Source organism: Grampus griseus (genome assembly GCF_964374135.1).
Source record: "Grampus griseus genome assembly, chromosome: 2".
NCBI classification, from domain to species: Eukaryota; Metazoa; Chordata; class Mammalia; order Artiodactyla; family Delphinidae; genus Grampus; species Grampus griseus.
Genome location: NC_139018.1, coordinates 107,059,318 through 107,072,663, shown reverse-complemented (window position 1 = coordinate 107,072,663; position 13,346 = coordinate 107,059,318). Strand labels below are relative to the sequence as shown.

Below are 13,346 nucleotides of genomic sequence, written 5' to 3'. Positions count from 1 at the left end.
AGGAAAGGGCTGGGAGAGCAAGACATGGCCTGATGGGCCCCTCAGAGCCCCCATCCTTTTCTCTTCTCTCTCCTCTCTACCTTCCTCCTTTTCCTCCTCTCTCCCCTCCTGCACTCTTTGGCCCAAACCACCGTGTCCCATTTTGGGGGAGTGAATAGCCCCTGGCTCTCTCGTCTCCCCTCCATGTCAAGGTTGCGTGCACTCTCCTCCCTGCTCCCTGACCTCCCCAGGACTCTGCCTCTCACCTCGCTGATTCCCAGGCAGAGCTGTGGGGAGTCATGGTGTCATGACACCCTCCCGTGGTCTCACGGCTGGGCTGATGCAGGTGCCTGGGCCTCTCGCCGGTGGGGATGAGCAGGTCCTGGGACTTCGTTCTGGTTTGATTCTGCAGCAGCTCAGGGAAACAGTTTATCCGTACAGCTCTTCAGCACCCACTGTCTTATGCTCTGCATCAGGAGTGGGTAGTGAGGAAACATTGACAAAAACATGAAGAAAGTTCTTCCTGTTGTTGTCCACTAGTGGGATGACTCCACTGCAGAGCTGACCGAGAGAGGGGTTAAGTATAATCAAGGAGCACGCATGTTTTGGTCATGTTGGGAGAGAGAGAGTGTTTCTTGGAAGTTATCTTGGAAGAGGTCATGTCTGAATTGGGCTTTGAAACACACAGAGGCCGTCCTGGAGGAGGGAGATTGGGTAAACAGGGAAGGGGCCTCCTGCCAGAAGATGTCAGGTCCAGAGCAGTGTGGGCCGGCCATATGCACTGGCTTCCACTGGCACCTGGCGCCATGATGAAAAATAAACAGGCATGGAGGTGTGCTTGCGGTGTGGTTAGGAGACAAGACCGGCATCGGGAATCAGTGAGTGACCTCACTCAGCGGTCACTGAGGTGCCAGAGGAGGCACTGCTGTGAGGAGGCTGTCAGAGCAGAGAGAAGAATAGAGCTGGATGGGACCTTGTGGATCGCCCCGGGCAGTTCGTTTCCTTGAGTCACGGAGTCCTTTAAGAATCATTGGAAGCTATTGACTCTTCTCAGAGGAAATGTATGTCTGTACCTATACACTAAGGTTTTTTTTTTAATTGAGCTATAATTCACATACTATAAAATTCACCGTTTGAAACTGTACAATGCAGTGCTTTTTAGTATATTCACAAGGTTATACAACCATCATTACTATCTAATTCCAGGACATTTTCATCACCCCAGAGAGAAACTTCACACCCTTTCATAGGTAGTCATTCCGCATTCTCCCCTCTTTCCAGCCCTGGCAACTGCTAATCTACTTCCTGTCTCTGTGGATTTGCCTATTCTGGACATTTCATGTAATTAGAATCATACACTACGTGGCCTCTTGTGTCTGGCATCTTTCACTTATGATGCTGTTTTCCAGGTTTATCCATGTTGTACTATGTGTTGGTACTTCATTCTTTGCATGAATGGATTTTCCATTCGGTTCTTCCATGGTATGGATATACCACATTTTGTTTGTCCATTCATCAGCTGATGCACATTTAGGTCCTCTCCACTTTTTGTCTATTATGAATAATGCTGCTATGAACATTTATGTACAAGTTTATGCACTAAAGTTTGCAGAGCATTTCAGGAGGTTCACAGAACCCCTAAAACCCATCTCTTGATTTCTCAATCTAGGAAAACCTTGTTTTACGAAGAGGCAGGAATTCATGAGGGAATGGACTCCTCACATTGGAGTCCATTAAATATGTCCAGTTTTTTTTGTATATCAATTACATCGCAATAAAGCTATTATAAAAATAAAATAATTTATAAAAAGAAGGAATGGAGAAGACAGGAAGGCTATCAATAATATATTACTATTTATTGAGCAACTCTAAGCTAAGCACTTTACATCCCCATTTACTTAATCCTAAACAACCCTGTGACACAATGTTATTTATTATCCCCATATTACAGATGAGAAAACTGAGGTTCAGAGAAGCCATGCCAGGTTTCTTGGAGAAGTCAGGGTTTAAGCTAAGCCTTGACTGCCAAGCAGTGAAAGGCAACTACACATCCCATCTCCTCTCGACCCCCATCAAAGCCCCTATTTCCTTGCATTTATTTTTGAGTGGAGTACTAATGCCCGTCTGCTAACGAGGCATCCATTTTGCTAGGCCCAGAACTGGCCCAGTGCACAGTGGGCATCGTGGGCTGCTGTACGATGACCCTTCCCCAGAGTGACCCATGGTTGAAGGACCTGCCTCCTGCGCTTCCCCTTCGGGGAGGTAGGGGCTGAGCCTCCAGCCCAGCCAGTGTGCACATCTGGCTGTGGTAATAATAGTGCAGGGGTGCCGAGGGCATCTCCGGAACAGCTGGGACTTCTGGAGCCGTTGCCCTCAGCGTGAGGTTCCTCTGCGTGCCCTGCCCAGCAGGGAGGTCCCGGGGTCAGGCTAAGGGTGGCATGAGGTCAGGGGCCCTGCTGCCGTCCGAAGCCCAGCGTCATCCGCCATGCTCTGCTTTGTCTCCCAGCCTGTGGACAACCAGCAAGCCCTGGTGCGCAGGGAGTCCCTGGTCAACCTGGAGAACTTCAAGAAGCAGTATGTCCGCAGGCGGTGGAAGGTGGGTCAGGGCTTAGGGGTGGGGGCGGGGGCCAGGTGGGCCCCTGGTTCCCTCCGGGGTCTCGGTGCACATCCTCACCTGGCGGTTCCTCTCCTCCCCCTCCCTCAGCTCTCCTTCAGCATCGTCTCCTTGTGTAACCACCTCACCCGCTCCCTGATGAAGAAGGTGCAGCTCAGGCAGAATGAGGACCTGGTGGGTAAATGCAATGTCCTCTGATTGGGTGGAACTCTGGGTGTGGCCTGGAGCTGGGGGGAAGGGGGCGGGGAGAGGAGGTGGGGCTGAACTGTTTCTGGCAGGCTCTGCACAGTGATCTGTGTTCGGGGGGGACCACTGGGGTAGTGCTGGGAGGGGGCGCTCCAAGGGGGCAGCATGAGCCTCTGGAGGACCTCGAATCCTTTCCTGGTGGGCTTTCGAAGGGACTGCTGTTGCCACTCCACAGCCCCAGCCTTCCCCTGAGGACCTGTAGCCTGCCAGGGACCGTGGGAACAGTGGACAATGAGACTGCCGGGGGCAATCCAAAATCAATTCCTGACGATCCAAGGATCTGCTTTAGAATGAAAGCTTTACATTCATTTGCCGATTTTTCCCATTTCTGTTTTGCTTTAGTTTGTCAATAATAATAAAAACAATATTTAGATGATATCTTATATTTGATTAGCTTGTTGCAGTTTTACGTACATCTAAAATGAGAGACTTACAAAATAATATAGTAGTCAAGAGCATGGCCTCTGGAGCCAGACTGCTAGGATTCAAATCTTCCACTTACTGTGAGACCTTGAGGAAATTACTTAACCTCTCTGTGCCAAAATGTCATCATTTGTAAAATGGGGTTAACAATAGGTCCTACCTCACAGGGTAGTCATGAGGATTAAATGATGACATATTCTCAGAGCCTGGCATTTTAAGTGCTCAATACTTATTAGCAGCTATTATTGTTGTTTAAAATCCTCTGGTAGACTGTAAGATGCAGTGCTGGTGCTACGAAATGCAGTGTTAGTATTGCAGCTGGTCGAGGTTCCCTGACAGACCCTCCCCACTGCTCACCGAGTGTGGTGAGGGCCCCAGGAGGGTCTAGGATGACACAGGTCGGGACAGAAGGTGACTGCCTGCTCAGGGAGAGGCTGGAAGGCGGCAGCCTGAGGTGAATGGGCCGTCAGCCCTGGGCAGCCTCAGGGCGCACAGCACTTAGGCTGCATTGCAGGACCTGGCACAGCCCCTGTGCTCCCTGCCACCAGCCTGAGCCCTTCTTGATTCTCACTCTTGTCCGGAACTTGAGGATTTATGGCTCCAGAGACCCAAAACAACCGTGTGGCTTTGGCCAAGCCATGTCCCTTCTCTGGCTGCCTTCCTCATCTGCTGTAAAAGGGGACTGGACTTGCTCCCTCTGAAAATCCCTGTTAATCACAGGCAAACTGTTCTCCAGCTGTCTTTTGTATTGTATGGCCCTGACTCATGCTCAAAAGTTTCTATTCAGCAGAGCTCGAGTTATTTTTATTGTTATAGCCGGGCTTGGTCCAGGATGTATTTGGCTAAAGTTGATCTTGACCTTGGATTGCCAGCTGGCTCAGGCCAGGGGAAGGAGAGAGGGCCCTGGGTAGGCACATGGCTGACAGCGGGTATGCCTTTCAGGCCGAGTTGCCCTGGTACAGTGCTGGCCATTGGGAAAGAGGAACAGAGAGTAACTGAAAAGCGTATAAAACTCTTTCCTAATTTTTGTCCTTGTGCAGACATTTAAAATAACACTCTTTTTTACTCAAACAGTCAGCACCTGATATCAGCTCGATGGCTCACCCTACATGTGGAAAAGGAATGAGTCCCAGGGGACTTCCCTGGTGGTCCCGTGGTTAAGACTCTGGGCTTCCGCTGCAGGGGGCCGGGGTTCGATCCCTGGTCAGGGAATTAAGATCCCTGCGTGCTGCATGGTGTGGCCAAAGAATTAAAAAAAAGAAAAAGGAATGGGTTCCAGACATCTATTATTCAGTTTTCCAAAAGGCATTTTCCTTAAAAAAGAAAAGAAAAGCTACGTCCTTCTGTTTAGGAAGCATTAAAATTGAACATCTGACAATAGATTTTTTTTTTTATGACTTGCATTGTCTTTCTGAATTAGGACTTTGTTTAATAGTTTTAATAATTTAATTAGATGCATGTGTCGTGAATGAAAAAGGCACGGTGACCACCAGGTTGGCTGCTCCACGCCGGCTTAGCCATGTAGGAGCTGACGGACTGCACTTTACTCTTTTTCTCGTTCATAAAAATGGAGCACGGAAGCCATTTCCCTGGAAAGACTACATGGCAGGGCTGGCTAAAGGCGCAGCTTAAGCCAGTCAAAGAAGAGCGGGGGGAGGTGGCCTTCGGAGTCTGGGGAGATCCCTGTGGCTATCCCTCCCCCGTTCTCTCTAGGCTGAGTTCAGGAGACCCACCAGCCCACAGACCGACTCTCCGAGTGGTCTTGATTATGTGGCAGCCACAAAGGACACCGGATATAATTTTCATTATTATTATAATTTGGCCTCTTCTGGTACCTGATTTTCCCTAGATGCTCTGCTCTGCTTGTATTCCTTCCTCCTGGGAAGGCGGCCTCAAGGCAGTTGGTCTGGCCCCATTTCAGGTCCCTCCCCACCCCCATCCCACCCACCCCTGGTGTCTGGACAGAGCAACAGGCTTCCCCTCAATGTCCATCTCCCTGGTTTACAGGCCCGTGACCCAGGTGTATCAGCTCAGGTTACCCAGCACAACCCCATTCCTGGCACCTTCTGACCCTCTTGCCCTGGGTCTCTCTTTTTTTCTGTCTTCCAGAGGAATTGTGAGAGTGACACAGAGGAGGACATCGCCAAAAGGAAAGCCCTCCACCCCCGGAGGAGGAGCAGTACCTCCTAACTGGCCAGGCTCAAGGTGGCCACCAGGGAGGCCTGGGCCCCGCAGGGCTCCTTTCTATGCAGACTCTTGGACCCCGCTTGTCGCCAGCACCCAGGCATTCTGCATCCCTGAGCACTTTGCAAGAGAGATGGGCATGCAGGATTCAGAAGCATTTGCAGGGGAGCCAGGAGACCCTGGGAGCTGTGGCTGTCACCTCCTGGGAATGCAGGAGACTCCAGCATTCCCAAAGCTCTTAATTCTCCACAAAATGGGCTTTCACCTGCTGCCAACCTCAGAACCTGGGATGGGGATGTGGACCTAAGAAAATTATGCAAATGACCATCATCATCATGGGTGAAGGTCAGATTCAGGCAGCTTTCCTCACAGGATGAGGGAGTTCAGAACCAGCCTGGTCAAAACTGACACCAGGAAGACAGAGGCCTCCCCCATGGGAACAAGATAAGAAGTGAAATGAATCTTGGGGTGTGAGGGACCAATCCTGTGACCTCCCAGAACCCACATGGAGTCCACGTGTCATGCTGGCCGACATATCAAACCTTCTAAAGCAGCCCATTTTCAGCCCACTGTGTTGTAATTTTTTTCACTTTTATTAAACTTCTGGTTTACCTGATGCACGGCTTCTTTTAGGACTCTCCTGATCTGATTTTCTTTAGCTCAGGTGCCTATGACTGTCGGGGAGCACCTGGGGTGCTGAGTGGATAGCACCTCCGAGGGTCATACTGAGCCACCCGCTCTGGACTGCAGGGTGCCTACCTTCTACATCCTTCCCTAAAGGAGTGCAGCCCAAGAAAACCAGCCCAGGTACCAGCATATAATGCCTGTGCTCCCTCCGCTACGACGACAGTCACCCCTGCTGGTGTGGACTGAGTGGTGTCCCCCAACCTCTGGTACCACTGAGTATTTGGAGACAGGTCTTCAAAGAGGTCATTAAGGTAAAATGAGGTCACTGAGGTAGACCCTATTCCAATATGACTGGTGTCCTTATAAGAAGAGAGATCAGGACGCACAGGACCATATGAAGAGACAGTGAGAAAGCGACCATCTACAAGCTAAAGAGAGAGGCCTCAGAAGAAGCCAACCCTGCCAAGACTCAATCTCAGACCTCTGGCCTCCAGAACCATGAGAAAATAAATTTCTGTTGTTTAAGCCACCCAGACTGTGCTTCTGTGTTGAGGCCGCTCCAGAGAACTAATACACCTGCCAATGACGGCCAAGATAGGGGCAGGGGGCTTTATGAAGATGTGGTTGGAGAAGGTCAAAGAGGGACCTACAGGGAGAAAGGAGAGGAAGAAAAAGATGGATTACCTGGACCCTTGAGTGAAGATGGCAAGAGAACTTTGACAACATAGAAATCTGAGCCCTGCTTTCCAGGCCAAAGGAATGGTGGTGCTGAGCAGAAACCCAAGAGAAGACCCTTGGAAGCCAGAAGTAAAGAGGGTCAGGGTGAGGCACCAAGGCTGAGAAAGTACATGGGAAGAGGTGGGAAAAAGGGAGAGAAGTTTTGGAAGGTGAGTGAGGGAAAGTGTGCCAGGAAGGAAAGAGGGGAAGAGGGTGGAAAGGAAAGGGCACGGGGAGAAGGGGAGGCATCCTTTCCCTTTGTCAGCAGCAAGTTTTAAGCACGTTGTGTGAGAGAGTGGGCCCAGCGGCCCTCATCCAGTGAATGATCTAGGGCAAAATGGCCCCACAGAAATGGAAAGGCAGTCCAGTTTCAGAAAAGCTTCCAGCCAGAAATGGAGCGGCCTGCAAGCTTGTTGAAGAAAGCTCTGCCGTTGCCTTGGACGTCCCAGTTCTCAGGAGGATCCAGCTCTGTGCCTCCCTCCAGCCTCTGGAGGATAGCCGAGGCTGAGAACTGCTAACTGTGTTCAGGGCCCCTGGGTCATGGCTGTGGCTGGTCACATAGATCAGCAGGGAATGTTCTAGAACAAGGGCTCCTGGGCCCTCCTAGGAAGTAAAACGTGGTAGTGAGTAGGCGGCTGCCCTCCTGCTAGGAAAGAGGGCAGTGAATGGCTTTGACAAACCCAGTCTTGAGTTTGCAATCATGACCAAAGGGTAAGCCTTTTGGAACTTGTCTGGCCCAACCACTGCACTGTACTGAAGAGGAAACTGAAGCCAAGAGAGAGGAAGTGACTAGTTGTGCTTCACACAGCAGATTCGTGAACATGTCTGACGAAAGCCCAGACTTCCTGACTCCTAGTACTGTGTTCATTTCTTCAGCTTGATAACTGTGAGAGACCTTTCAGGAAGTGGATGGACACTTTGCTTTGCGTCATTTTAAACATGCTCTCATCTGTCCTTTACTGTTGCCTGCCCTGTCATTCATTTCTGGAAACGGGAGAAATGGTCACACTTGCTTCTTTCCATCTTTGCGAAGGGCACTGCCCCTGAGTGGGGATAGCTCGGCAGCCAACCTCCGTGGGCTGCAAGTCGGTCAGTGAACCGATATATGTTGGGCTCCCACTGTATGCCTAGGACTGTTCCAGATGCCAGGGTTAGAACAATGAACAGGACAGACTTGATAACTTCCCCTACGGGGGTCTACATTCTGTAAAGTCCTGGGAATCCAGGACTCCATCCTACTTACAGGCTGCTCCTCCCCGCTCCTTCTCATCCAGATTACATAAAGCCCTGTTGGCTGGGTCCCCCTCAGCGCAGCTCTCTGGGGTTTGAAGGCACCCGCTGGGGTTCCCAAATCCCTCAGGAAGCACAGGGCCAGGCAGTGGGCAGAGAGGAGCCTTTGAAGATGTGCATCGTTTGAGGATGACTTTGACACCTAGCAGCCCGAAGCCAAGCATCTGTGCCAATCCCATACAGGGCCCCAGTCTCTGTGGCCTCTCGGCTGGCAGAGGACTGGTGCCCTCCAGGTGTGAGGAAGGGTGAAACAGCTGGCCCAGGGGAACTAGGTGTTCTGGGTTAGTTCTGAAGAAGGCTGTGTTGACTAGCTGACACTTCAGGAGACCACAGTGTGCCCTGAGGCGAATGGAACATTTCCAGTGATGAGCTCAGTTAAAAGGCAGTCTTCAAAGAGTCTGAAGGTGCCCTGCCCCCGAGTGTTTGCCTGTATGTTTGCAGGATGCTGCATTAATATTTCACAAAGGCACATATAAATATTTCAGTGCTCTGCATTTTAATGTCAATCTCACTGGTTTTCCTGACTCCAGATCTTGGATTTCATTTGCCTTTTCCACTAGCCTATTTATTTGCCGAAAACCTTATTTCGGAAGCAGGCGAAGAAGGCCATACCATAAGAGGTGAACCACAAAATCTCTATGAACGGAAAGTAGGTACGTGTGAAAAGAGCTTAATTGAGGACTGGGATATCACAAGGAATTTCATCTGGCACAGACTTATCGAACTTTCCAGCTGGTTCACAACTTGATGTCATCCTGACATTGTTCTGTTCACCGTTGCTGCACCCCAAAGAATAATTGTTCCTTGGTGGGCTGCTGAGAGAATCCCACTCTAAGCAGACCTTAATAGGCTTAGGGATTGGAGCCATCGAAGAGCTGTAAACAATGGTTAATTCACATTTCAAAAAGCAGAAACACAGTTGCTGACCTCTCATTAATAGTTTCTATTTTTCCCTTTCTCCCACTAGTTCCCTTTTTCTCTCCCCCTCTATCCATTAGCAAGTCATAATATATAGCTGAAGTATATATTTTAGTAATGTCTTTACTCATTGAATAAAACTTGTGTTCCCAGTTCGTAATCGAAAAAATAGTTGGTTATATTATCTAGGGAGGAATAATTTTGTAAGTATTTCCCCCCCTGTGGATCAGTGATCCTACCCCCTCGAGCTAGAAAAAAATGAAAGAAAAAAAAATAAGCTCTCAATAATTTTTAAAAACCTGTTCTGTAATAGCAACATTTATATACGCTTTATTTAATCCTCTTTGTGAACTTGTAGGGGAAAGGAGAGCCCCATTTCCATAGATGAAGAAGCTGAGACTCAATGGAGTTAAGAAATTTGCATGCAGGGACTTCTCTGGTGGCGCAGTGGTTAAGAATCCACCTGCCAATGCAGGGGACACGGGTTCGAGCCCTGGTCCGGGAAGATCCCACATTCCGCAGAGCAACTAAGCCCGTGCACCATAGCTACTGAGCCTGCACTCTAGAGCCCGTGAGCCGCAAATACTGAGCCCGCGAACCACAACTACTGAAGCCCACGTGCCTAGAGCCCGTGCTCCGCAACAAGAGAAGCCACCGCAATGAGAAGCCCGTGCACTGCAACGAAGAGTAGCCCCCACTCGCCGCAACTAGAGAAAGCCCACACACAGCAACAAAGACCCAACGCAGCCAAAAATAAAATTAATTAATTTAAAAAATTTTGCATGCAATCACACAGCTGGAGCATTTAGAATCTGGATTCCAGCCCAGTTTTGCCCACCCCGAAATCCACATTCTTCTCTACTTTTCCTGGAGAGACAATGTTGCGTGAACAAAGCATCCCAGAGAACTAGAGCATGATACTGTTTTTATAAAGCTCAAAAACTATACTGTCCTTTGTTTGGAAATACATGTCAATGTGATAAAAGAGTGTTTTCAAAGCAAGGCAATAATTATGCTCAAAATTCAGGGTGACACTTACCTCTGGCGGCTGAGATGGGGAAGAGGACAAGCGTGGGCACCAGGCTGTTGGCAGCGTTCTGGACAACACTAAGTTCCTGAGGGGCTCACGGGAGTTCATTTTATTATTATGCTTTCTCACTTCCATATGAGTTATCTATGGTTGTCATCTATCAAATATTAAAATAATACAGGGAGAAAGTGAGGTGAAAAAAATCAACCCTAATGGTCATGAGATGCCACAGTGGACAGGACTTGGAGGCTGTGGTGACGATCCCCAAGTGTGCCTTTCCCCTCATGACTTAATGCTGGCTTTGCTCTGTGTTTTTTTACCTTAATCAGAGGTCATCATGCTGCTCAGTGAGAATGCCTCTGTTGTATTATTATTCCCATTTTAAAGAGAAGGGGTAGAAAATCCCCCCTGCTTTGCAGCTCACATCCCCAGTCACCACCTCCCCTTGGAATTTGCCTAAGGATGCTTGTCTGAGGACATCTTCCAAGCCCAACTACGCTGAGTTTGCCAACTCACTCTCTGGTGCCTTCCTGTCTCTCTGAGTTTAATCCCAGAGGCTGGACAGGGTTTGAAAAGTCATTTGGGGACTTCCTTGGTGGTCCAGTGGTTAAGGTTCCGGCTTCACCGCAGGGGGCATGGGTTCAATTCCTGGTCGGGGAAGTTCCACATGCCGCATGGTGCGGCCAAAAACAAAACAAAAAAAGCCATCTGGGCCATTCCCCTGCTCATTTTGAATGGAGAGGAGGCGGTCCTGTGAATTGAATTCCCTCAATTCCCTTTTCTAGTTCTTAGCAGTCCTTCGTATATTTCACTGCTTCCTGGTACTTTTCAGCTGTTGAATCTTGGCCTTGTCATTCATCCTTTCTGGGCCTCGATTTTCTCATCTGTGCAATGGTGATAGTAACATCAATGTTACATATCATGAGTGCCTCGTTGAGACCCATTTTGTAAGGGAGGTTTGTCAACTTTGAAGAACTTGGCAAACATAAGGGATCTGTTATTTACATACCTTAGTTGTACTCTGAGACCACAGGCATAAAGAGCAACTCTGAGAAATGTAAAAGGAGAACGACCATGGCGACAGTGGCACTCAGCGCTGGTGCCCTGAACTCTGGTTAGAGGGTTCCTGGGGCCCGGGCACCCCTCCTACTCACCTTTTCTGCCCCAACACACCTCTGTGATGCCTGATTCTGCACAGAGCCTCAGCAATGGTTTATTAAACAGAAGAGAAAGCAGGAAGGGCCTTCTTCCCACATGGGTGCCAGAGGCTCTCAGTTGGCCGTCTTCTTCCCACCCCTCCAGAGGGTGCTTGCGGGGGAGGCCGGAACAGAGCCCTGCTGGGGGCAGGGTGCTGAGAGGGAGACACTGCTGCTTTGCCTTTTCGTTCAGAACTTGTGTAGCTCACTTCAAGAGGCGTAACAACTCTCTAAACAAGTAGATGCAGGGACCTCCCCGGTGGTCCAGTGGCTAAGACTCTGCACTCCCAATGCAGGGGACCCAAGTTCGATCCCTGCTTGGGGAACTAGAGCCCACATGCCGCAACTAAAAAGATCTTGCATGCCGCAACTAAAGCCCAGTGCAGTCAAATAAATATTAAAAAAGAAGAAGAAGAAGTAAATGCAGGACTCAGACTATTTGGCCCCTACCTTGTTTCCTTGTTTTGTTGTTTTTGATGCTGATTTAGTTTGTTAGGATGGCCATAACAAAATACCACAGACTGGGTGGCTTAAACAACAGAAATTAATTTTCTCACAGCTCTGGAGGCTGGAAGTCCAAGATCAAGGTGTCAGTAGGGTTGGTTTCCTCTGGGACCTCCCTCCTCGGCTTGCAGACAGACGTCCTCTTGCTGCCTCTTCACATGGTTGTTCCTCTGGTCACAAGGATCCCTAGTGTCTCTTTGTGTGTCTGCATTTCCTCTCTTATAAGGACACCAGTCATACTGGATTAGGGCCCACCCTCCTGGCCTCCTGTTAACTTAATCACCTCTTTAAAGGCCATATCTCCAAATAGTCCCATTCTGAGGTACTGAGGGTTAGGACTTCAACATATGAGTTTGTGGGGGAGGTAGAAGATGCAATTCAGCCCATAACAAATATTTCCTTTAAGAATTATGAGTTTTTCATGTCTGCTTCCTCTTGTGGGCCATAAGCTCTGTGAGGGCGGGACTGGGCCTGTTTGCTGTTTTGTGTACAGTGTCTGTGGGGGTTCAGTAAGTATTTATGGACTGAATTAATGAATGGCGTATTTTTCCCTGTGGATCCAAAACGGCAAGGAAAGCTGCAGACCTCATGCTGGCAAGAAGCCAAAACAGAGCCTTCAGAATCGGGCGCCCGGCAGCCACCCTCTCCCAGCATTCCTGTCCTGCAGGGCGTACTCAGTTTAATACACACTGGTACTGAATAGGCCTACCGTGGGTCAGACTTTCTTCTGGCCTTAAAGGATGAATGAGTAAGCTTCTGGTAAGAGAAGGGGAAAGAAAGTATGGGTTAGTGTTCTGTTTGCTTGTCCTTACACCTTCCTGTGGCTGAACTTCGGCAAGTCACCAAATGAAAGAGTAAAACGTCTCCTCTGGGTGTTGAAGTAGTAGTGTGATGAATTAGGACTGTACCATTTTTCCCCACCCCTAGCCATTGTGACCCTGATTCCAGGTCAGAGACCCAGAGGGCCCTTCCAGAGAGCCAGAGGCCACCTGTTGGGCTTGGAAGAGGTGTTCAAGGTCAGGCATAGATGACAGGGCAGGCTCTGGCTGAGTCCTTTGGGGGAGTGTGTGTGTGTGTGTGTGTGTGTGTGTGTGCGCGCGCGCACTTCAAGGTACCTGCATGTGCGCATCTGTCTCTGTGGGTATATTTGGATGTGTGTGTGTATGTGTGTGTGTGTATGTGTGTGTGTGCAGCCCTGGATGTATCTGAGTTTTCTCTTTGTTTCTGTGTATGTGCATCTGACTGTGTGTCTGGGGGTTCTGGGTGTGTGCGTCTGTCTCTGTGTGGGTGGGTGAATCTGGGTGTCTGGGTGTTGTCCAAAAGGACTCATGGGGAAAGTGCCTCTACCCCAGGCTTTGTAGCATCTGTTCTAACGCTGTCAGACCTCTGAGGCCAGTCTCTTTGACATTCCAGGGGACAGAGTTGAGGACAGCCACATCTGCTGAGTCATAAGGATGTGGGCTCTGTGTGTTCACAGTTGGACATATCTCCTTTCACACACCCGGAGGGGAAATTTCAGACGGACTGGCTGACCCTGCATTCTTTCAGAAGGTTATGACCTCTGCCAGCCCCAGGAAGGAGCAGAAACGAGGATGCTCAGGAGACCTGGAAGTTGGCA

The 13,346-nt window shown here is 49.4% G+C and overlaps 1 protein-coding gene across 3 annotated transcripts in view; it reads left to right on the top strand.

The window, feature by feature from the left end:
* Nucleotides 1–5,558, top strand: part of DAPK2 (death associated protein kinase 2) — a 119,059-nt gene extending 113,501 nt beyond the window's left edge. For 2 of the 3 annotated variants that reach the window (XM_082647387.1, XM_082647386.1), the window contains 3 exons: nt 2,486–2,575; nt 2,684–2,767; nt 5,372–5,558. In XM_082647387.1, the coding sequence (XP_082503513.1) occupies nt 2,486–2,575; nt 2,684–2,767; nt 5,372–5,452 (255 nt within the window). In that variant the 3' untranslated portion in view covers nt 5,453–5,558. Of the gene's footprint in view, nt 1–2,485; nt 2,576–2,683; nt 2,768–5,371 lie in introns of those variants that run through there. The other variant, XR_014296302.1, reaches the window with a different exon arrangement.
* Nucleotides 5,559–13,346: the final 7,788 nt, after the last annotated feature.